Here is a 24,993-nt window from a genome sequence, read left to right on the forward strand (position 1 = left end):
GCTATTGTCCATGAGTATGTGAACCCCTGTCAGCCGTCTCCCTGCGGCCCCAACTCCAAGTGTCGCGAGATCAACGAGCAGGCCGTCTGCTCCTGTCGTCCCGAGTTCGAGGGAGCCCCACCCAACTGTCGCCCGCAGTGTACCTCGAGCTCTGACTGCGCCCCCACCAAGGCGTGCATCAACTACAAGTGTGTTGATCCCTGTCCTGGTGTGTGTGGCCAGCAGGCTGTGTGCGAGGTGCGCAATCATAGTCCCCTTTGTAGGTGTCCCTCGGGCATGACGGGTGATCCCTTCGTGCGCTGTTTGTCCCGTCCAACGAGTAAGGATAACTTTGAAGTGTGATTTAACGAAATATAAACCCAACTCCTTTACACGCTGCTAGTTCCCCCACCGCCACCTTTAAGAGACGTTTCTCCCTACCGCGATCCCTGCCTTCCCTCGCCTTGTGGCCTGTATTCCTCTTGCAGGAATCAGCAAGATCAGGCTGTGTGCTCCTGCTTGCCCAATTACTTTGGCACTCCGCCGCACTGTCGACCAGAGTGTACCCTTAATGCGGAGTGTCCAAGTCACCTGGCTTGTATCGGAGAACGCTGCCGGGATCCCTGTCCTGGGGCCTGTGGTCAGCAGACCGAGTGCCGAGTGATCAGTCATGTTCCTAATTGCGTCTGCCTGCGGGGCTATGTGGGCGATGCCTTTCTAGCTTGCCACCCAGCGCCACGTAAGAGTTTTCCCTGCTACCTAAACCATTTGCCTTCTAAGACAGAAACCCTCCCGTATACAGCTCCACCAATAGTCCGTGACGAGTCTCCCGATCCCTGCCATCCCAGCCCCTGCGGCAGCAATGCCGTTTGCTTGAACCAAGGAGAATGCAAGTGTCTGGCCGAGTATCAGGGAGATCCCTATGTGGCCTGCCGGCCAGAGTGTGTCCTTAGCTCGGAGTGCCCCCGGCATCTGGCCTGCATACATCAGAAGTGCACTGATCCCTGTCCCGGTACCTGTGGCACCAATGCCATCTGTGAGGTGGTCAACCACATTTCCATGTGCCGGTGCCCTGAACAAATGACGGGCAATGCCTTTGTCCAGTGTTCCCCAGTCCAATGTAGGTCTAATCTCCTTTTCCTAGAGAACCCCAGTTTATTCATGTCCTGTTCCTTAGTGGATGTGTACCGTAATCCATGTAATCCTTCGCCCTGTGGCTCATATGCCGAGTGTCGTGAGCAGAATGGCCAGGCGGTGTGCAGCTGCTTGCCCAACTACTATGGGGTGCCGCCCTCCTGTCGACCCGAGTGTAGCACCAACTACGATTGTGCCCCCAGCTTGGCTTGCCAGAACCAGCGATGCGTCGATCCCTGTCCCGGAGTCTGTGGGGCCTACGCCGAGTGCCGTACCGTAAGCCACAGCCCGTATTGCAGCTGCAGGCCCGGCTATACCGGCAATGCCTTCGTCCAGTGTCATAGGACTAGTAAGTTTAACAGAGAATCCATTCCCAGGGAAGACAATAACTTAACCCATGCCCCTTCCTGCCTTTAGTTGAACCCCAACGGGATGTAGTGCCCCAAGATCCCTGTCAGCCCTCGCCCTGTGGACTAAACAGCGAGTGCCGCCGTGTGGGAGACACACCCTCCTGCTCGTGCCTGGCCAACTTCTTTGGCACGCCGCCCAACTGCCGGCCAGAGTGCGTCTCCAATGCAGAGTGCAGCCTAGTTCAGGTGTGCGTCAATAATCGTTGCCAGGATCCTTGCCCGGGTCTTTGCGGAATTGATGCAGTCTGTCGGGTCATCAGTCACAGTGCCATGTGCTACTGCCAGCCGGGTTACAGTGGCGATCCATTTGTACGCTGTGCACCCATTCAAAGGGACCCGGTAGAGGTAGTGCAGCCTTGTAACCCGAATCCCTGCGGCTCATTTGCTGAGTGCCGGCAGCAAAACGGCATTGGGTCATGTCAGTGTCTGCCGGAGTACTTTGGCAATCCCTATGAGGGCTGTCGTCCCGAGTGTGTGATTGACTACGATTGCCCCTCTCATTTGGCTTGCGTGAACCAGAAGTGCCGGGATCCCTGTCCCGGAAGCTGCGGCCAAAATGCAGAGTGTTTTGTAAGGAATCACCTGCCCACCTGTAACTGCCTGATTGGCTATGTTGGAGATCCCTATCGCTATTGCAGCATTGAAGCCAAACGTAAGGGGATTCCCTGCCATGCCCGAAATCCGTTTCTAGACTTCTCTAAATCTCTTACAGCTGTCCGGGAGTATGTAAACCCTTGTCAACCCTCTCCTTGCGGTCCGAACTCTCAGTGTCGCGAACAAAATGGAGTGGCCACCTGCTCCTGCTTGCCGGAGTATTTGGGCACTCCACCGGGCTGTCGACCCGAGTGTACAGTCTCCTCGGAGTGTGCCCTGGACAAGGCCTGTGTCCGACACAAATGCATTGATCCTTGTCCCGGCATGTGTGGCACTTTTGCCAACTGTCAGGTCCGGAACCATGCTCCACTTTGCTCTTGTCAAGCTGGTTACACCGGAGACCCCTTCACCCGCTGTTATCCAATACCTCGTAAGTAGTCTTTAAGTAGGAGAGTCAAGGCAATTCTTAACCTCCCTTTACTTAGCTCCACCCACCCATGTCCTGTACGACATTGTACGCGATCCCTGCCAGCCATCCCCCTGCGGGGCTAATGCCCAGTGCAGGGAGTCCCAGGGTCAGGCCATCTGCTCCTGCTTGCCCAACTACTTTGGCCTGCCGCCCAATTGCCGACCCGAGTGCACCCAGAGCTCAGAGTGCCTGTCCAGTCTAGCGTGCATCAATCAAAAGTGCAGGGATCCCTGTCCAGGCTCTTGTGCCTACAATGCTCTATGCCGAGTGCACAACCACGTGCCCAATTGTATTTGTCCAGCGGAATATGTGGGTGATCCCTTCTCCAGTTGCTACCCTAAACCACAAACGCCACGTAAGAACCGTAAAGTAAAAAATGTGTCCAAGACCAAGTGTAATATACCCCATCCCCTTCCTTAGCCAAGCCCATTGCCCTTGACGATCCCTGCAACCCGTCCCCCTGCGGAGCCAATGCCCTGTGCCAAAATGGCCAATGTACGTGTCTAGCCGATTACCAAGGAGATCCTTATACCGGCTGTCGCCCGGAGTGCGTCTTAAATGCGGATTGCCCAAGGAATCGAGCCTGTGTTCGTCACAAGTGCGTGGATCCCTGCCCGGGGACCTGTGCTCCAAATGCCATATGCGATGTGATTAACCACCTGGCCATGTGCCGCTGTCCGGACCGAATGGTGGGCAATGCCTTTATCCAGTGCGAGGCACCTTCGCCTGTATATTCTGAGCCAGTTGATCCCTGCTACCCATCGCCCTGCGGTCCCAATAGCCGCTGTCGTGTCTCCAACAACAACGCTGTGTGCTCCTGCATTGAGAATTACATTGGAACGCCACCGAATTGCAGACCGGAATGTACTCAGAACTCGGATTGTCTGCCCAGACTGGCCTGCCAGCGGCAGCACTGCATCGATCCCTGTCCGGGAACATGTGGCTTCAATGCCCTTTGCCATGTGGTGAACCATGCACCGATCTGCAGTTGTCCGCCAAGATACAATGGAAATCCCTTCCTGGGTTGCTTCGCAGAGCCAGTGCGACGTGATGAAATTGCTCCCAAGCAGCATCCTTGCCAGCCTTCGCCTTGTGGTCCCTACGCCAACTGCCAGGCTATTGGCGATCAGGCTCAGTGCAGCTGCCAGCCGAAATATATTGGAACACCGCCCAACTGCCGACCCGAGTGCGTGACAAATTCGGAATGTCCCTTCGACAAGGCCTGCTTGAACCAACGATGCACTGATCCTTGTCCGGGCACCTGTGGCTCCAATGCCAATTGTCATGTCATCAGCCATACGGCCATGTGCTACTGCTTGCCAGGCTACACTGGTAATCCGTTTACTTCCTGCCGCCAAATCCCAGTGATTCAGCAGGAGGAGATTATTCAGCCCTGCTCGCCAAGTCCTTGTGGCGCTAATGCCATATGTCGCCAAGAAGGCCATGTTGGTTCATGCCAATGCCTGCACGAGTACTATGGAAATCCCTACGAGTCCTGTCGACCCGAGTGCGTGACGAATAACGACTGTCCGGCGGATAGGTCCTGCCAGCAGATGAAGTGTCGAGATCCTTGTCCTGGCGTGTGTGCCCTCAATGCTTTGTGCCGGGTGATTAACCACTTGCCCACTTGCCATTGTTTAAGTGGTTTCATAGGTGACCCCTACCGTTATTGCCAAGTGCCAGAAAAACGTGAGTGAAGTGTGTTCTCCGCTTTAATGGATCAAATGTTAAGCCAATCCTCTCCGTCTCTATGTGTAGCTGTCCTTAAAGAATACGTTAATCCCTGCCAGCCCTCACCTTGCGGTCCCAACTCGCAGTGTCGCGAAAATAACGATCAGGCTATATGCTCCTGCCTGCCCGAGTATGTGGGTGGTCCGCCCAACTGTCGACCCGAGTGTGTGATCAGTTCCGAGTGTCCCCACGACAAGGCCTGCATTAGGCAAAAGTGTAGTGATCCCTGTCCAGGAGTATGCGGCTCCAATGCCGATTGTCGCGTCTTCCAGCATGCTCCCATTTGCAGTTGTCGCCCAGGTTTCACGGGTGATGCCTTTACGCGCTGCTTGCCCCTGCCACGTAAGATTACCTCATTAGGGAAAGAGACCCACCTTTACCCTGTATCTTTCCCCTCCCTACAGCCACCCCACTGCCTCAGTTGGACGTCTATCGCAATCCCTGTGTGCCCTCGCCTTGTGGCCAATATGCCGAGTGCCGGGATAACCAGGGAACTGCCACTTGCAGTTGCCTGCCCTCCTACTTTGGCACTCCGCCCAACTGTCGACCCGAGTGCACCATCAATCCTGACTGCCCTGCTCATCTGTCGTGCCAGCAGCAGCATTGTCGCGATCCATGCCCCGGAGCCTGCGGTTTCAGTGCACTCTGTACGGTGGTGAACCATAATCCGACGTGTCAGTGCTTACCTGGATTGATTGGCAACCCCTTCACATCCTGCTATGCTCCACCGCCACCTGCTAGGGATACCCCACCTCAAATCAGTGATCCCTGTTCTCTGATCACTTGTGGCCCGAATGCCGTTTGCCAGCAGGGCCAGTGCAGCTGCCTGCCCGAGTTCATGGGTAATCCCTTGGTGGGTTGTCGCCCGGAATGTGTGCTGAGCACGGAGTGCGACTGGAACAAGGCTTGTGTAAGGAACAAGTGTGTGGATCCCTGCCCCGGAACCTGCGGCTCGAATGCCATCTGTGAGGTTCACAGACACGTGGCCATGTGTCACTGTCCACCGGGAATGACTGGCAATGCCTTTAGTCAGTGCCGACCTCTGCCACCACCACCTGTTAGGGATGTCATTAATCCCTGCCAGCCTTCGCCCTGCGGACCCAATGCCCAATGCCGTAACATCAACGGACAGGCAGTTTGCTCATGTCTTCCCGATTTCATAGGAGTTCCACCTTCCTGTCGTCCGGAGTGCGTCAGCAATGCGGAATGCCCCCTTCACTTGGCTTGCCTGCAGCAACATTGTCGCGATCCTTGTCCGGGCGTTTGTGGCCTGAACGCCAACTGCCGGGTGATAAATCACAGCCCCATCTGTCACTGCATTTCATCGTATACGGGAAATCCCTTCGTGGCCTGTCACCGAGAGCTTCAACCGCCCGTTAGACAGGACCCCATTGATCCTTGCCGACCGTCGCCATGTGGAGCTAATGCCGAATGTAGGGACCAGGGAGGAAATGCCCAGTGCAGTTGCCTTGCCAGCTTCATTGGAACCCCGCCCAACTGCCGACCCGAGTGCGTATCCAACTCCGACTGCCCCACGAATCTGGCCTGCCTTAATCAGAAGTGCCGCGATCCCTGCCCCGGAGTCTGTGGTCCCAATGCCGAGTGCTATGTGATAAATCACACGCCCATGTGCACATGTATTGGCGGTCATCGGGGTAATCCCTTCATAGGCTGTCAAGTGGAGCGCGATGTACCAGAACCACTCAATCCCTGCGTGCCCAGTCCTTGTGGAGCCAACGCTCTCTGCACGGAAAGGAATGGATCCGGAGCATGTCAATGCCTGCCGGAGTTCTATGGCAATCCCTATGAGGGATGTCGTCCCGAGTGCGTGCTCAACTCGGACTGTCCCAGCCACCTGGCCTGTCTTAATCAGCATTGTCGCGATCCCTGTCCCGGAACCTGTGGTCCCAATGCCCAGTGTCAAGTGAGGGATCACCTGCCGCGATGCAATTGTCTGGTAGGCTACCAGGGCAATCCCTACGCATACTGTGATCTCCAGCGTGAACGTAAGATTATTGAATATGATATTAAACTGAAAACTCACCTTGAATTTCCCTCGATAGCCCTGCCCGAACCTATACCCTCCCGTCCTTGTCAGCCCTCGCCTTGTGGACCGAATTCCCAGTGTAGGGAATCGAACGGTCAGGCTTTCTGTACCTGTCTGCCCGACTTTGTTGGATCTCCTCCTAGTTGTAGGCCCGAGTGTACCATCTCGAGCGAGTGCGACTTGAGCTTGGCCTGTGTGCAACACCACTGTGTGGATCCCTGTCCCGGAGCCTGCGGCAGCAATGCCCAATGTCGGGCTATTAACCATAGTCCGCATTGCAGTTGCCTACCAGGTTTCCAGGGTGATGCCATCAGTGGTTGCCAGCGCATACGTAAGATTATGATTTATTTGGACTCCTCCAGCTGTACTCCTAACCCCAAACCCTTTGCAGCGCCCCAGATTAGTTACGATCCACCCAAGGAAACCTATCGCGATCCCTGCGTTCCCTCTCCCTGCGGCACCTTTGGCCAGTGTCGCTCGCAAGGCAACCAGGCAGTGTGTTCCTGCCTGTCTGGGTACTTTGGAGCTCCGCCCAATTGCCAGCCGGAGTGTGTGATTAACCCGGACTGTGCTCCGCACTTGGCGTGCATCAGTGAAAAGTGTCGCGATCCTTGTCCAGGTTCCTGTGGACTCCAAGCCTTGTGCAATGTCATCAACCACACCCCCATCTGCAGTTGTCCGGCGGGCTATGAGGGAAATCCCTTCATTAGCTGCCGGCCAACGCCACCACCGCCAACTCCAGTGCTTCGCGATGCTTGCAATCCCTCGCCTTGCGGTTCCAATGCCGTGTGCAGTTCCGGTGGCCAGTGCTCATGTCTGCCCGACTTCGAGGGTAATCCCTACGTGGGCTGTCGGCCGGAGTGTGTTCTCAACACGGACTGTGCCAGGGACAAGGCCTGTCAGCGCAGCAAGTGCAAGGATCCCTGTCCCGGAGCCTGTGGTGTAGGAGCAGTGTGCGAAGTGAGGAATCACATTCCCACCTGTAATTGTCCGCCAGGAACCTCGGGCAACGCCTTCGTCCAGTGTACCATTGTGCAATGTAGGTTTTCAAGCCAGAATCTTCCACAAACCCCTTTTAACACATCCATCATATCCTTAGCTGCTCCTGTGGAACCCCAGAATCCCTGTCAACCCTCACCCTGTGGAAACAATGCCCAATGTCGCGTGGCCAATGGACAGGCCATTTGCTCTTGCTTGCCAGGCTACTTCGGTGTTCCACCCAAGTGCCGACCCGAGTGCACCATCAACTCGGACTGTGCCCCGCACTTGGCCTGCTTGAATCAACAGTGTCGCGATCCCTGTCCCGGAGCTTGTGGGCAATTTGCCCAATGCCAGGTTATTCGACACGTGCCGCACTGTAGCTGCCCCGCGGGATACTCGGGCAATGCCTTCTTCCTGTGCCAGCGAGTGCCACCGCCTCCACCGATCCAAAGGGAACCATTAAATCCTTGTTCGCCATCGCCCTGCGGATCTAACGCGGAGTGTACCAGCCAAGGTGACCAGGCCGTGTGCAAGTGCCTCAAGGAGTACATTGGAACACCGCCCAACTGCCGTCCGGAATGCATTACTTCCTCCGAGTGTCCCAGTCAGTTGGCTTGCATAGCCCAAAAGTGCCGAGATCCCTGCCCAGGACTGTGTGGCAACGCTGCGAGTTGCCAGGTCATCAGCCACGTGCCCTCGTGCATCTGCATCGCTGACTACATTGGCGATCCCTACACCGGTTGCTATCCCCGGCCACAGATCCAAAGGGAGCAAATTAATCCTTGCTCGCAGAACCCCTGCGGCAGCAATGCCGTGTGCCGGGAACGAGGAGGAGCCGGTGCTTGCCAGTGCCTGCCAGAGTTCTACGGCAATCCCTACGAGGGATGTCGACCCGAGTGTGTACTCAGCTCGGACTGCTCGAGCCACTTGGCCTGCTTGAATCAACATTGTCGCGATCCCTGTCCCGGAACCTGTGCCCCCAATGCCCAGTGTCAGGTGGTTAACCACGTGCCCAGCTGTAGCTGCTATCCCGGATATAGCGGCGATCCCTATCGGCACTGCCATGTGGTCCAGGCAGAACGTAAGAAGATTCCCCCCGGTCAATCGATTAACCCTTGCACTAACCCTGAATATTATTCCCAATATCTCCTCTTGTGTCCTTCAGCTGTACATGTTGTCCACTTTGACCCTTGCCAGCCCTCACCCTGTGGTCCCAACTCTCAGTGCACCGAGTCCCTGGGCCAGGCAGTATGTCGCTGCCTGCCCGAATACTTTGGTTCCCCTCCAGCCTGCAGACCCGAATGCACCACTAATCCCGAGTGTCCCAGCGATAGGGCCTGTGTGGGAAGAAGATGTACCGATCCTTGTGTGGGAACCTGTGGTCAGAACGCCCTTTGCCAGGCCAGTCAACACAGAGCTCTTTGTTCGTGTTATCCTGGCTACACTGGCGATCCTTTCATGCGCTGCCTGCCCCTACCACCTCCCCCGCCCCCGATTATCCGAGACTCACCAGATCCCTGTATACCCTCGCCTTGCGGCCAATTTGCCCAGTGCCGAGTGGAGTACGGACAAGCGGTTTGCTCCTGCCTGGCCTCCTACTTTGGTACTCCTCCTCACTGCCGACCCGAGTGTACACTTAATTCAGACTGTCCCAGTCACAGAGCCTGCGTCAATCAGAGGTGCGTGGATCCTTGTCCAGGTGCCTGTGGTTTAAGCGCCCAATGCGATGTGCTCAATCATGTGCCCAGCTGTTCGTGTCCTCGAGGCTATGTCGGGGATCCGTTCTACCGCTGCTATCCAGCTCCGACACCAGCACCCGCTCCCGTTTCTGTTGTGGCAGATGATCCCTGTCAGCCCTCGCCTTGCGGTCCCAATGCTCAGTGTGCCAATGGTATATGCAGTTGCCTGCCCTTGTATCTGGGTGATCCCTACGTGGGATGTCGCCCGGAGTGCGTACTGAGCACCGAGTGTCCTTGGGACAAGGCTTGCATCCGCAATCGTTGCCAGGACCCTTGTCCTGGTACATGTGGATCGGGAGCCACCTGCCAAGTACACAATCATGTGGCCCAGTGTCAGTGTCCGGCTGGATACCAGGGTAATCCATTTGTCCTGTGCCAGCCCACACCACTTCAGGCGCCCTATTCCGAGCTGCAGCCTTGCCATCCGTCGCCCTGTGGCCCCCATGGACAGTGCAGAGAAGTTGGCTCGCAGGCCATATGCTCCTGCTTGCCTGGTTACTATGGCAGTCCCCCTGCCTGTCGCCCAGAATGCGTGAGTGACCCCGAGTGTCCGCCGAGTCTGGCCTGTGTGAATCAAAAGTGCCGCGACCCGTGTCCTGGAGCCTGTGGCTACCTCGCCGAGTGTCGCGTGATCAACCACAGTCCACAGTGTTTCTGCCCGACGGGTTACACGGGAAGTCCCTATGCCCAGTGCCAATTGGTGAGGGTGGAGCCTGTCCAGGTTCTGCGCGAGCCTGTCGATCCCTGCCTGCCCTCGCCTTGTGGTCCCCATGCTCAGTGTAGCCATGAAGGCGGTAACGCTGTATGCCGCTGTTTGCCCGAGTACCTGGGAGTTCCTCCTTATTGCAGGCCCGAGTGCATTGCCAACAGCGAGTGTCCCAGCGACAGGGCTTGCATCAATCGCAAGTGCCAGGATCCATGCCCGGGCCTGTGCGGCTTCAGCGCAATCTGTCGAACCGTCAACCACCAGCCGAACTGTGTTTGTGCACCCGGTTTGGTCGGAAATCCCTTTACCTCTTGCCTGCCGCCAACTCGCCCCGAGCCGTATCCTGCTGTCCCGCCTACAACTGCTATTGAAGTTCTCCAGTATGCAGAGCCCTATGTGAATCCGTGTGAGCCCAATCCTTGTGGGGCGAATGCCCAGTGCAGTCAGCGAGGTAGTGTGGGCTCCTGCGTCTGCCTGCCTGAGTACTACGGCAATCCCTATGACGCTTGTCGACCCGAGTGCATCCTGAACTCCGATTGCCCCTCGAGTAGGGCATGTGTCCAACAAAAGTGTCGCGATCCTTGTCCCGGCATTTGTGGCCTGAATGCCGAGTGCTATGTCCAGGATCACCTGCCGCAGTGCATGTGTCTCAGGGGCTATACAGGCAATCCTTTGGCGTACTGTTCGCCAGTGGTGCCAGAAGTCCAGCAATGTAAGCATCCCTGTAGTAACAAGTCTCTGTTCAATCTACATAATATATTTCCTTCCCCATCAGCTCCCGTAGTAGCCCTTACTCCCTGTGACCCCTCGCCCTGTGGTCTCAATGCCCAGTGTCATCCCTCGAACAACCAGGCCGTTTGCTCCTGTCTGCCCGAGTTCTATGGTAGCCCGCCAAACTGTCGTCCCGAGTGCACCCTGAACTCAGAGTGCTCGTACGACAAGGCCTGTGTCCAGCACAAGTGTGTGGATCCCTGCCCCGGAGTCTGCGGCATTAATGCCGAGTGCCGCGTGCACTATCACAGTCCCATCTGCTACTGCATAGCCACGCACACGGGTGATCCTCTCACGCGTTGCTACGAGAATCCCAAACGTAAGGATATAATTGAAGTCACAAAATCTTTGGAAGATTCGCCTAACAAAAACCATTTGCCCATTTTATTAGAAACACCTATGAGGCCCCTTGTATATGACACACCTTCGCCTCCGTATCCGGTTGCCATACCTGGTCTAGTGCACATTCAACAACCTGTGGGAGTAGTCAATATTCCTTCGTCTCCGCAGCCTGTATACCCAGCGCCAGTTTACCATCCAGCGCAGGCTTCGATTCCCCCACAACCTGGAGTAGTGAATATTCCATCTGTATCCCAGCCTGGTTACCCCTCACCTCAGCCTCCGGTTTACGATGTCAACTATCCAACGCAAGCGTATCCTGTTCCACATCAACCTGGTGTTGTAAACATTCCGTCTGTGCTAAGCCCGGTGCCTCCGACATCTCAGCGACCTGCTTTCATACCTTCGGCAGTGAATCCATCTCCACCACCTTATCCACAGCCGGGTGTTGTTAACATACCTTCAGTGCCGCAGCCGAGCTATCCTATACCTCAGACTCCTGTTTATAATGTTAACTATCCGACACCGATTCCCCAACAACCTGGAGTGCTGAATATCCCATCTCAGCCTCAGCCGGATTATCCTTCTCCGAATCCGCCGGTGTATGATGTAAACTACCCTACGACATCTGCTCCAACTCCTCAACAACCTGGAGTGATCAACATTCCGTCGGTGCATCAGCCAATACCGGCGGCACCTCAGCCTCCAGTGTTTATACCTTCACCTGAGAGACCAACACCTCCTCCAAGACCAGGAATAATTAATATACCTTCTGCACCTCAGCCGGTGCATCCTTCACCCAATCCACCAGTTTACGATGTTAACTACCCTACGACACCTGTTCCAGTTCCTCAACAACCTGGAGTGGTTAATATTCCTTCAGTTCCTCATCCAATACCGGCGCCACCTCAGCCTCCAGTGTTTATACCTTCACCTGAACAACCAACGCCTCCTCCAAGACCAGGAATAATTAATATACCTTCAGCACCTCAGCCGGTGCATCCTTCACCCAATCCACCAGTTTACGATGTTAACTACCCTACGACACCTGCTCCAGTTCCTAAACAACCTGGAGTGGTTAATATTCCTTCAGTTCCTCATCCAATACCGGCGCCACCTCAGCCTCCAGTGTTTATACCTTCACCTGAACAACCAACGCCTCCTCCAAGACCAGGTGTAATAAATATACCTTCAGCACCTCAACCAGTGCATCCCACACCCAATCCACCTGTTTATGACGTCAACTATCCAGCTTTCCAATATCCGATCCCTCAACAACCTGGAGTGGTGAATATTCCATCGATAACGCAGCCAACTCCCACAGTTTCCCAAAGACCTATCTTCTTGCCGGCGCCAAATACGACACCTGCCCCTCAACCAGGTGTGGTTAATATACATTCTGTGCCACAGCCTGTGTATTCGACGCCAACCACCCCGGTGGTACAGCGCCCGGCCATATATGATGTATATTATCCACCTCCGCCGGCCAGGCCGGGTGTGATAAATATTCCCTCGCCGCCACGACCTGTTTATCCGGTAACCCAGCAGCCCATCTATATACCAGCTCCAAGCCCAGTTCCAAATCCACCTGCACCTACGCCAGGCATAGTTAATATTCCTTCAAAACCGCAGCCAACATATCCACCTCAAAATCCACCGGTTTACGATGTGACCTACCCAACGCCACAACCAACTCCTCCGGCTCCAGGAATAATCAATATTCCTTCGGTGCCTCAACCTGTGCCATCGCCAGTTCCTGGTGTGATCAATATCCCATCCCAACCATCTCCACCAATCCCGGTACCAAGACCTGGAGTTATTAACATTCCCTCGGCGCTGCAGCCAACATATCCACCTCAAAATCCACCGGTTTACGATGTGACCTACCCAACGCCACAACCAACTCCTCCGGCTCCAGGAATAATCAATATTCCTTCAGTGCCTCAACCTGGGCCACCGGCAGCTCCTGGTGTGATCAATATCCCATCGCAACCAACTCCACCAATCTCGGTACCGAAACCTGGAGTGCTAAACATTCCCTCGGCGCCGCAGCCAACATATCCACCTGAAAATCCACCGGTTTACGATGTGACCTACCCAACGCCACAACCAACTCCTCTGGCTCCAGGAATAATCAATATTCCTTCGGTGCCTCAACCTGTGCCATCGCCAGTTCCTGGTGTGATCAATATCCCATCGCAACCGTCGCCAACGATCCCACAACAACCAATCCAGGATGTCCAATATGAAACGCAACGACCGCACCCGACGCCTGGAGTGATCAATATTCCATCCGTACCCCAGCCTACGTATCCGACACAAAATCCACCAATTCAGGTTGTTAGCTATCCAACGCCACAGCCAACTCCTGTAGCAAGGCCCGGTGTGGTTAACATACCATCGGTGCCTCAGTCACCTGCTCCTGGCGTGATAAATATTCCAGCACAGCCACAACCTGCACAACCTTCAACGACACCGAGACCTGGAATTATCAACATACCTTCGCTGCCACAACCCATACCTGCGACCCCACAAACCCCGATTCAAGAGGTCATTCACTACGATACCCAGAGACCACAGCCAGTTCCTGGAGTAATTAACGTCCCAGCTCGTCCACATTACGACGTGGCAAGGCCGGCCTTTGAGTTCAATCCGTGCTATCCCTCACCTTGTGGTCCCTACTCCCAGTGTCACAATCGCTTTGGAGCTGCTGCCTGCGTCTGCCTGCCCAACTACCGAGGAACGCCGCCCAATTGCCGACCAGAGTGCGTTGTCCACTCGGATTGCCCCTCGCACTTGGCCTGCGTTAACCAAAAGTGCCGTGATCCATGCCCAGGAATGTGCGCCTACAACGCAGTGTGCCGTGTCCATGATCACGTGCCCAATTGCTTCTGCCAAGCGGGCTACACCGGAAACCCCTTCGTTTCCTGCCAACCCACGCCGATAGCCACCGTTCAACGTGAACCGACGGCAGTGCAGGATCCTTGCTACCCATCGAGATGTGGACCTAATGCGGTGTGCAGCAATGGAAAGTGCAGCTGTATACCGGAGTACCGAGGAGATCCCTATGTGGGCTGCCGGCCGGAGTGTGTACTCAACACTGACTGTGCCAGAGATAAGGCTTGTATTAGACAGAAGTGCCAAGATCCCTGTCCAGGTACTTGCGGATTGAATGCCATCTGCAAGGTGTACAACCACTTGGCCATCTGCTCGTGTCCGGAACAAATGCAAGGCGATGCCTTTGTAAGATGTGACCCGAAACCCAAGCCCACGCCCACGCTGCCTGCCACTGTACCTCCCTCGACTCTACCAGCCATTGTGCCGCAGCGAGCTCCCATAGTCAATCCCTGCCAACCGTCTCCTTGTGGACGCAATGCCCAATGTCGCCCCTATCATGAGCAGGCAATTTGCTACTGCTTGCCCGATTTTATGGGCACTCCCCCCGCCTGTCGTCCGGAGTGCACCTCGAACTCTGACTGTCCCCTGGACAAGTACTGCTTGAATCTCAGGTGTCGGGATCCCTGCCCGGGAGCCTGTGGTCTTCGTGCCATTTGTCACGTGCAAAACCACAGTCCCCGTTGCGTGTGTCCACCCCACCTGACGGGCAATCCCCTGCTGGCCTGCCAGCCCATAGGTAACGAAACAGCTTCCCAAGATTCTCCCAGACTGCAAACTAATCCTTACCTCTCAGTTATTCCTTCCGTAGAACGCGACGAAGTGGTTAATCCCTGCCAGCCTTCGCCCTGTGGTCCGAACTCCGAGTGCCAGGCCACACCGGCCGGTGCTCGGTGCTCCTGCCGTCCCCAGTATCATGGCACACCGCCCTTCTGCCGGCCCGAGTGCGTAAGCAGCGCCGATTGTCCGGCGGACAAGGCCTGTCGCAACTACAAGTGCCTGGATCCCTGTCCCGGCAGCTGCGGCCAGTCGGCCCTCTGTCGAGTTGTGGCCCACAGTCCCATCTGCTACTGTCCCGAGGGCTATGTGGGCAATGCGTACAGCATTTGTAGGAGACCAGAGCCAAGTCCACCTCCAGTTAGAATCCAACCTTGTAGTCCCAGTCCATGTGGGGTGAATGCCATTTGCCTACCCCACAATGACTGGAGCGTGTGCCAGTGTCTGCCGGGTTATTATGGAAATCCGTCGGAGATCTGCCGACCCGAGTGCACTGTCAACTCGGACTGTCCCAGCCACAGGGCTTGTATGCAGGAGAAGTGCCGCGACCCCTGTCCCGGGGTTTGTGGCTTCAATGCCCAGTGCCAGGTGATTGACCACAGTCCGGTGTGCGAGTGTCATCCGGGCTTTGTGGGAAATCCCTATCTCAGCTGTCGCTTAGTGCAGCAAGAACGTAAGAAGATATATTTTGGGTTATGCCTTATATTGAACCTAATGCGGCTTTATTCTTTAAGCAATAATATGGTTATTTATTTTTTGAAATCTCTGCTGCCTTTCGTGGAAACCCTAAACCCATTGACCTTGTTCTGTGATATTGTGCCATCTTATTTTAAGTCGAACCTAATCCTAGAAGTTTTTACTGCTCTAAAAAACAACGCTGCACTCTAAATGAACACATTTTTTTAATCCTCAGCTAAGTGATCTTATTTTTAAGCAGGGAACTCTTTAATCCTCCTCTGTCTCTGTCTCTGCCGTATTGACCAACACAATCCCAGCTGAACTCCGTTCTCCTCTAACCACATACACATTCTTGTCTATAATAAAACCTTGTGAAGCCAAAGCAAAATGACTCAAACCCATTGCAAAGGATATTTGTTGTCTAAGATATTCTTGCTCCTTGATATCATTTTGAACCCTGTGATATTTATCCTCAGCTCTCCCTAACCACATTCATACTCTCGACGATAATAAACCCTGTGCTACAATGCCAAAGCTAAAGAAAATGATATTAAAACCTATACAAAGGATATTTCCTGTCTTAAATACCCTTTACACTTGATATCATTCTAAACGCTGTGATATTTTATCCCGGAACTCTGCTCTCTCAAACAACAACGCTGTACTCAACCTTACCCTAAACCAATCTTATTTCAGCTACCTCATTTGTATAATCTCCAGCTCATCGTCTTCCAGAGGACTCGTTCTCCCTGCTCTGTGACAATATGCTAGCTTTAGGAATAGTTAAACTTGCTTTTGGGTCGCTTTTAATCACTGCTTCGCTTTCGCCCTGCTTTCGAGTGCCAAAAATCCTAAAAGAAAAAATCCTTTAAATTCCCTTTAGCCACCCCACCGAAGTATGTCAACCCCTGTCAGCCATCGCCATGTGGTGCCAATTCCCAGTGCCGCGAATCCCAGGGACAGGCCATCTGCTCCTGCCTGCCGGAGTTTGTGGGCACGCCGCCCTCATGCCGGCCGGAGTGTGTGATTAGCGCCGAGTGTCCCGCGGACAAGGCTTGTATCAACCAGAAGTGCCAGGATCCATGTCCCGGGGCTTGTGGTCTGAATGCCCAGTGCCATGTGAGGAACCATAGTCCATTGTGTTCGTGCCTACCAGGATTCACCGGCGATGCGCTGACCCGCTGCCTGCTGGAGCCGCCACCGAAGCCACCCAAGTCGGAGGATGTCCGTGATCCATGTGTACCATCACCCTGTGGACCGTACTCACAGTGTCGGGTGGTCAATAATGGAGCTAGTTGCTCCTGCCTGCCCAACTATGTGGGAGCGGCGCCCTACTGCCGTCCAGAGTGCACCATCAATGCGGAATGTCCCAGCAATTTGGCCTGCATCAACGAGAAATGCCGTGATCCTTGTCCGGGAGCCTGTGGCTTTGCCGCCCAGTGTAGTGTCATCAATCATACGCCAAGTTGCTCGTGTCCTGCGGGCTACACGGGAGACCCCTTCACCAGCTGTCGCTTGCAGCCACCACCGCCACCACCGAAGAGTATGATCCCCCAGCCAACCGAATGTCCCGAGGTTTCCTCTAAACTAGGCCCCCTTTCTCTTGCAGCTCCCTCCGATCCCTGCCAGCCCTCGCCCTGCGGAGCCAATGCTCTGTGCAATAATGGCCAGTGCTCTTGCCTGCCCGAGTACCAGGGTGATCCCTACATCGGGTGTCGTCCAGAGTGCGTTTTGAACTCGGATTGTCCCCGGAACCGAGCGTGTGTGAACCAAAAGTGCGTGGATCCCTGTCCGGGACACTGTGCCCCCAATGCTCTCTGCGATGCCGTCAACCACATTGCCATGTGCCACTGTCCCGAGCGGATGACGGGCAATGCTTTTGTATCCTGTTCGCCCATACGCGATGATCCACCACCAACACCACCCAATCCCTGCCTGCCTTCGCCATGCGGCGCCAACGCCCAGTGCTTGGAGCGGAACGGCAATGCCATTTGCTCCTGCCTCACTGGATACTTTGGCCAGCCGCCTAATTGCCGCCTGGAATGCTATTCCAGCTCCGACTGCTCCCAGGTGCATGCCTGCATCAACAACAAATGCATGGACCCGTGTCCGGGCAAGTGTGGCCTGAATGCCATCTGCCAGGCCATCCAGCACAGGGCTCAGTGCGAATGCAGCCCAGGATATACCGGCAATGCCTATGCCCTGTGCAGTCCTATTCCTAGGTTACCACACATCGTACGCGATCCTTGCCAGCCCTCGCCCTGCGGTCCCAATTCTCAGTGCAGGAATGTCAACGATCAGGCGGAGTGCCGCTGTCTGCCGGAGTTCCAAGGCACACCGCCGAACTGCCGGCCGGAGTGTGTCAGTCACGATGAGTGCGTTAATACTTTGGCGTGCATGAACCAGAAGTGCGCTGATCCTTGTCCTGGTAGCTGTGGTCAGAATGCCCAATGTAGGGTTACCTTGCACACCCCCAACTGTCAATGCCCGGCGGGCATGACTGGTGATCCTTTCCGTATTTGCCAGGCCATACCTCAAAGTAAGCATCCGAGTCCTATCTTGAAATTTTTCTTTAAAAATGTCTGAACTTAATCTTACGTCCATCCCTGAGGTTATATCTTAAAAATGTCTGATCTGAATCCTATAACTGACTTGTAATTGACCAAAGACGAGTCCCTTTCCCCAAGTGACCTTTATTAGGTTTTCCTTGCCCCTGTTTACCCCAAGTTTGCATATTGTAATCCAGGCAGATTAGGTCTAAAATATATTCGTTTAACCTAACCCATTTTATTACCTTTTATTTTCCAGATATACCCGCTCCCCCGCCAACTCCCAAGAATCCTTGCTACCCCTCTCCCTGCGGCACTAATGCCATCTGCCGTGTGCAGGGCGAGAACTTCGTTTGCGAGTGCAGCCAGGCGGAGTACATAGGCAATCCCTACGAGGGCTGTCGCCCCGAATGTGTGGGCAACTCCGAGTGCCCGGCAAACCAGGCCTGCATCCGTAACAAGTGCCAGGATCCTTGTCCTGGAGTCTGTGGCCTGGAGGCCATTTGCAGCATGAATAATCACATACCAATCTGCTCCTGCCCGGCGGGCTATACAGGCAATGCCTTTGTGCAGTGCACGCGTTTACTAACCCCGCCACCTCCCTCGGATCCCTGCTATCCGTCGCCCTGTGGACCCAACTCGATTTGCAGGATTCAAAACGAGAAGGCCGTGTGCGAGTGCCTGCCAGGGTTCTTTGGTAACCCTCTGGCACAGGGCTGTCGCCCTGAGTGCACTCTTAGCTCTGACTGTGCCAAGGATCGGGCCTGCATCAATGCCAAGTGCGTGGATGCCTGCGTGGGAGAGTGTGGATTTGGAGCCGTTTGTCAGACAATTAACCACAGTCCTGTATGTAGCTGTCCGCCCAATATGGTGGGCAATCCCTTCGTGCAATGCGAGCAGCCTCGCCAGGCTGAACCTGTGGATCCCTGCCAGCCTTCGCCGTGCCGCAGCAATGGTATTTGCCGTGTGCGTAATGGAGCCGCCACCTGCAGCTATCCGGAGTGCGTGATTAACGAAGATTGCTCCAGGGATAGGGCTTGTGTGAGCCAGAAGTGCCGTGATCCTTGCCTGAATGCCTGCGGCAATAATGCCATTTGTCGGGCGATCAACCACAAGGCTGTCTGCAGCTGTCCACCGGAATTCTATGGTTCACCATATGCCGAGTGCCTGAGGCAGATCCCTGAGATTCAGCCCCCCAAACCGGAGTGCATTAGCGATAATGACTGCACCAATGACAAGGCCTGCATCAATCAGGTTTGCCGCAATCCCTGCGAGCAGTCCAACCTGTGCGCCCAACAGGCACGCTGCCATGTCCAGCTCCATCGACCGCTGTGCGTCTGCAACGAGGGTTATACCGGCAATGCCCTGCAGCACTGCTATTTACTGGGCTGCCGATCGGATGGCGAATGTGCCGCCACGGAGGCCTGCATCAATCAGCAGTGCGTGGATCCCTGTGGATTTACCCAATGTGGAACGGGAGCCATCTGCCGGGCTGACTTCAACCACCGAGCCAGGTGTCATTGTCCTGACGGTTATCGAGGCAATCCCTTGGTCCGTTGCGAGCGTCCCGAGTGTCGCTCGGATGACGAGTGCTCCTTCCATTTGGCCTGCCGCAATGAACGCTGTGAGGATCCTTGCAATTGCGGTATTGGAGCCCAATGTCGAGTGGATAATCATCGTGCCCAGTGCCGTTGTCCAGTGGGTTTCAGCGGCAATCCGGCGGTTAGGTGTGATTTGGTCCCAGCTCAACCCGAGGGCTGCACCATGGACGCTGAGTGTCCCAGCAAACTGGCTTGCTTTGGAGGCGAGTGCAAGAATCCTTGCGCGGTCACACATCCTTGTGGAGCCAATGCCATCTGTGAGGTGGTGGATACTCTTCCTCTGCGCACCATGATCTGTCGCTGTGAGCCTGGTTATGTGGGTGACGCTGATATAGGATGTCGTAAAGGTGGGTTAAGGACAAAGTTTGTAGAAGATTAAGTTGCTTGAGGATTGCTTAAGAGGATAATGATCCTTTATTTATGCTTTATTTCTGAGTTTTGCTTTTTTCATTCCAGCAGCAGTTTTTATTAAATATACAAATTAAATATAAATCCTTTTTATAGCCTTGCACCTTGTACTTGTATATATGTATCCTTAAGATGCACTCTATAACTCTTAACTGCTCTACACTGGCCGCACTTTGCAAGCTTTTTTTAAACTAAAAATATGAAAACTAATCTTTGATTTTATGGTTTAGAACCCGCTCGTGACCAGGGCTGTACTTCGCATGATCAGTGCCAGGACACGGAGGCCTGTCGCTCTGGTAACTGTGTCAATCCCTGCCTGGATGCCTCGCCTTGTGCCCGCACAGCCCAGTGTTTGGCCCAGCAGCATCGCGCCATCTGCAGCTGCCCGCCAGAAACCCAAGGAGATCCCTTCACCAACTGCTATCAGCCACGTAAGTTCACAATCTCCTTAATCCTTGTTTACTTTAAATTTAAATGGTATCTCAACTCCAGCTGTAATCATTGCTGGCTGCACCCATGACTCGGAGTGCCAGGCCAATGAGGCCTGCATCAATCAGCGTTGCCAGGATCCCTGTGCCGAAGCCAATCCTTGCGCCGGCAATGCCGAGTGTCGCGTGCAGAACTATCGTCCAATTTGCTATTGTCCTGCAGGATGGGGTGGTGACCCCCAGGTTCAGTGCTACAAACGTGAGTATTAACATGAAAATCCCTCCAAGAATCAGGCACTCATCCGTGTTAACCTTTAGCTGAGTGCAAGATCCATGCCGACTGTCCTTACGACAAGGCCTGCCTGAACGAGAACTGCGTGAATCCCTGCACCCATGGCCAGGTGCGTTGCGGCAGCGGTGCCCAGTGCCTGCCCCAGAACCACCAGGCCGTGTGCAGCTGTCCCGCCGGAACCCAGGGCAATCCCTTCATCTCCTGCATCACGGGTCATTGTCAATACAACGAGGATTGTGCCGATCACGAGGCCTGCGATCGTTTGAATCGTGTCTGCCGTCCGGTCTGCGAACAGGAGACCTGCGCTCTCAATGCCTTGTGTGTGGGTCGTCGCCATCAGCCTCAGTGCGAGTGCCGACCCGGATACCAGGGCAATCCCTTCGTCCAGTGCGATATACCACAGAAGACGCCGAAGCCGCAGTGCGTCCAGGATGCCGACTGCCCCTCAAGATTGGCCTGCATCAATGAGAGATGCGCAGATCCCTGCGCAAGTCCTCACGTTTGCACGCCCCAGCAGACCTGCAATGTCCTGGACACCCTGCCGCTGCGTACTATGATCTGCAAGTGTCCCAGCGACACTGTGACCGATAACTCTGGCAATTGTGTGGCCATTAAACGACCCACTGTCAGCGTGGGCTGTCAACACAACTCGGAGTGCGCCAATCCTGAAATCTGCTCGAATGGCAACTGCCTAGATGCCTGCCGCCTGGAACGCTGTGGCGTCAATGCCCAATGTACGGCCCGGGATCACTACGCGCAGTGCAACTGCCCGAAGGGTTACCAGGGCAATCCACGCATCGAATGCTACTCCACGGAGGTGGAAAGACCCAGAATACCCAATGCTCCAGGTTGTGCTCGGGATGATGATTGCCCCAGAGATAAGACCTGCCGCAATGAGCTCTGTGTGAATCCTTGCGCTGCGGATGCCTGTGGCATTGGTGCCTACTGCCATGTGCAGAACCGCAAGGCCATCTGTCGCTGTCCCCCAGATTACACTGGGCATCCTCAGGATCGCTGCATACCACGTAAGTCTAGCAATATATTATAACCTTCCTGGCAAAGTCAATTAACATCATAATCTCCCCCAGCTTCTGGAGTGATAACCGTGGGCTGCAAGTCCAGCGCCGACTGCCCCGCCACCGAGGCCTGCATCAACACCCAGTGTGTGAGTCCTTGCAACTGTGGACCCAATGCCGAGTGCTCCGTGAAGAACCATCATCCTGTTTGCTACTGCAAGCCTGGTTACTCGGGCAATGCCCAGTTTGGCTGCGCTCCCATTGGCTGCCAGTCGGATGACGAGTGCAGCGGCGACAAGCAGTGTCTCAACCGTGAGTGCGTCAATCCCTGCCTGATCACGGATCCCTGCTCCCTGAATGCCGAGTGCTTTGGACGGAATCATCGCGCCAATTGCCGTTGTCCTGTGGGCTTGGAGGGAGATCCGTTTGTGCGCTGCCTGCGCCTGGAATGCCACTCTGACTATGACTGCGCCTCCAACCTGGCCTGCGTATCCAACCAGTGTGTGAGCCCTTGTGGCCAGCAGAATCCTTGTGCCCAGAATGCCCATTGCCAGGCGTTGCAGCATCGCGCTGTCTGTCGCTGCCCGGAGCATTTGCCTTTGGGAAATCCCTACTCGTACTGCGAGCCGCGTCTGGCAGAGCCTGTGTGCCGAGATGATGGCGATTGCCCCAGTGGCCTAGCCTGCATCGATGTCAAGTGCCAGAACCCGTGCACAGAGCTCTCACCCTGCTCCAGATCTGCCCAGTGCAGCGTCTTGGACAGCGTTCCAGTGCGAACCATGGTCTGTGAGTGTCCCGAATCCCAGGTGCCCGATGCCAGTGGCGAGTGCCGGCAGCTGGTGCTGCCTAGTCCGCCGGGATGTGAGAGCGATCAGGACTGCCCCGATCAGGAGGCCTGCATTCATCGACAGTGCCGCAATCCCTGCAACTGTGGAACCAATGCCATCTGCCAGGTCACCCAGCATCGCGCTGTGTGCAGCTGCCAGGACGGCTTTGAGGGCAATCCCTATGCCGCCTGTCGCTCCATCGGCTGTCGCGTGGACAGCGAGTGTGACTCGGGCAAGGCCTGCGTTAATGGAGACTGCATCAATCCCTGCCTGATCAACGATCCCTGCGGCCCCAATGCCGAGTGCTATGTCCAGTCCAACCGTGCCCAGTGCCGCTGCCTGAGTGGCTACCGCGGTAATCCATACGAGCGTTGTCGCGTCATCGGCTGCAGCAGCAACAACGACTGCCCTACGGACAAGACCTGCCAGAATGAGCAGTGTGTTAATCCCTGCGTCTACCACAACCCTTGTGCTCCGCGAGCGGAATGCCGGGCCCAGAATCACCTGGCCGTGTGCCGCTGTCCCGCCGACTTCCTGGGTAATCCTTACGTGGACTGCCGACCCCCACCGCAACCCCTCTGCCGGCTGGACACCGACTGTCCTGCCCGCCAGGCCTGCATCAACGAACAGTGCGTGGATCCCTGTCTGGTTTTGGAACCATGCCAACGGCCTGCCCAATGCCAAGTGACGCCCACTTCCCCTGTGCGCACAATGATCTGCATTTGCCCCGATGGATACATCAGCAGCGGCAGTGGAAGCTGCAAGCCCACGACAGGAATCACCAAGGTGGGAGGATGCATCTCTGACTCGGATTGTCCGGCGGATAAGTCCTGCCTTAATGGCGTCTGCCGAGATCCCTGCAACTGCGGTTTGAATGCGGAGTGCCGCATCAAGGACCACAAGCCGGTGTGCACCTGTCGCCAGGGCTACGAGGGTAATCCCGAGTTCGAGTGCTCCAAGATCGAGTGCAGCATCAACTCCGACTGTCCAGGAACCCACGCTTGCCGCAACCAGCTCTGCGTGCCCGCCTGCCAGGGCGAGCAGTGTGGAACCAATGCCCAGTGCCTGGCCATAGAGCATCGCGCCGTGTGCGAGTGCATTCCAGGACATGGTGGAAATGCCAGGATTGCTTGTACTCCCTTGGGATGCCGTTCTGATGATGAGTGTCCCACGGACAAGGCTTGCGTGAATGGCAAATGCAATGATCCTTGCGCCACCACTGCGATTTGTGCGCAGGATGAGTTGTGCAAGGTGTACCAGCATCGGCCGCAATGCGCCTGCCCGCCAGGAACCGTGCCTGGAAGAAATGGCTGCGAGTCAGAGCGCCAGGTGCCCATCTGCATCAGCGACGCGGATTGTCCTAGTCAACGAGCCTGCCTGCGCGGTGAGTGCGTGAATCCCTGCAATGCCACCCAGCCATGTGGAGTCAACGCAGAGTGCCGCGTCCGGGACACCTTGCCCGTTAGGACCATGATCTGCGAGTGCCTGGAAGGCTACACCGGCAATGCGGCCGTGCAGTGCGACAAGCGTTCTCTGTGCGTCATCGAGAAGGGCTTTGTCCGGGACGTGGATGGACAGTGTGTCTGCCCGCCGGGCACTGCCTTAGATATCTACGAGTACTGCACTCCCTGCCAAGTGGAGCAGGGCTTCCGCATCGATGAGAGTGGACACTGCGTGTGTGCCTTGGAGCGTGGAATGGTAATTGACGAACGCGGACGTTGTACTTGCCCCATTGACCTGGGCTACCGTCTGACGCCTCGCGGCGAATGCCAGCCGGAAGAGCCACCGGAATGCACCAGCAATGATCAGTGCGCCGATAACCGTTTCTGTAACCTGGACACCAAGACCTGTGAGGATCCCTGCCTGACCAAGGCCTGCGGAGTGAATGCCTTCTGCAATGCCGTCAATCATCGCGCCCAGTGCCAGTGCATAACTGGTTACACAGGAAATCCCGACCTCCACTGCAACCACACCAACTTCCGTACCGATTTCCCACGACCCGACATGGTGGTCAGCTGTCTGGCCGATGGCGTCCAGGTGGAGATCCACATCACAGAGCCCGGTTTCAATGGAGTTCTGTATGTGAAGGGTCACAGCAAGGACGAGGAGTGCCGACGAGTGGTCAATCTGGCCGGAGAAACTGTCCCACGCACCGAGATCTTCCGCGTTCACTTTGGTAGCTGCAGCATGCAGGCCGTGAAGGATGTGGCCAGCTTTGTGCTGGTCATCCAGAAGCATCCCAAGCTCGTGACCTACAAGGCTCAGGCCTACAACATCAAGTGTGTCTACCAGACGGGCGAAAGGAACGTTACCCTGGGCTTTAATGTGTCCATGCTGACGACTGCTGGTACAATAGCCAACACAGGACCGCCGCCCATCTGCCAGATGAGAATCATAACCAACGAGGGCGAGGAGATCAACTCGGCCGAGATCGGCGACAATCTCAAGTTGCAAGTGGACGTGGAACCAGCCAGTAAGTATTATATATTAAGGGAGGGGTAAAAGGTATTTAATTGTTTCTTATTTTTTATTATGAATGCCCAACTTCTTAAGAATTTGTTGTCCAAGTTTTATTTCAATAATTTTTATAATTAAAAAATCTTAATCTTAATATTTTCTTAA

The 24,993-nt window shown here is 55.2% G+C and overlaps 1 protein-coding gene across 14 annotated transcripts in view; it reads left to right on the forward strand.

Annotated features, from left to right (window-relative positions):
• The window catches only part of dpy (fibrillin-like protein dumpy), a 120,202-nt gene that overhangs the window by 93,440 nt on the left and 1,769 nt on the right, over positions 1-24,993 (forward strand). For 10 of the 14 annotated variants that reach the window (XM_070284908.1, XM_070284909.1, XM_070284879.1 and 7 more), the window contains 20 exons: positions 2-319; positions 383-718; positions 782-1,099; positions 1,157-1,462; positions 1,531-2,175; positions 2,236-2,547; positions 2,603-2,941; positions 3,007-4,275; positions 4,345-4,659; positions 4,722-6,323; positions 6,381-6,695; positions 6,756-7,403; positions 7,464-8,426; positions 16,134-16,793; positions 16,860-17,789; positions 18,059-19,747; positions 20,039-20,239; positions 20,301-20,495; positions 20,555-21,553; positions 21,617-24,844. In XM_070284908.1, the coding sequence (XP_070141009.1) occupies positions 2-319; positions 383-718; positions 782-1,099; positions 1,157-1,462; positions 1,531-2,175; positions 2,236-2,547; positions 2,603-2,941; positions 3,007-4,275; positions 4,345-4,659; positions 4,722-6,323; positions 6,381-6,695; positions 6,756-7,403; positions 7,464-8,426; positions 16,134-16,793; positions 16,860-17,789; positions 18,059-19,747; positions 20,039-20,239; positions 20,301-20,495; positions 20,555-21,553; positions 21,617-24,844 (15,588 nt within the window). Of the gene's footprint in view, position 1; positions 320-382; positions 719-781; positions 1,100-1,156; positions 1,463-1,530; positions 2,176-2,235; positions 2,548-2,602; positions 2,942-3,006; positions 4,276-4,344; positions 4,660-4,721; positions 6,324-6,380; positions 6,696-6,755; positions 7,404-7,463; positions 8,427-8,510; positions 10,503-10,565; positions 10,881-10,952; positions 12,972-13,121; positions 14,535-14,591; positions 15,246-16,133; positions 16,794-16,859; positions 17,790-18,058; positions 19,748-20,038; positions 20,240-20,300; positions 20,496-20,554; positions 21,554-21,616; positions 24,845-24,993 lie in introns of all 14 variants that reach the window. The other 4 variants (XM_070284915.1, XM_070284927.1, XM_070284931.1 and 1 more) reach the window with 3 other exon arrangements.

The sequence above is a fragment of the Drosophila kikkawai genome, chromosome 2L (assembly GCF_030179895.1).
Source record: "Drosophila kikkawai strain 14028-0561.14 chromosome 2L, DkikHiC1v2, whole genome shotgun sequence".
NCBI classification, from domain to species: domain Eukaryota; kingdom Metazoa; phylum Arthropoda; class Insecta; order Diptera; family Drosophilidae; genus Drosophila; species Drosophila kikkawai.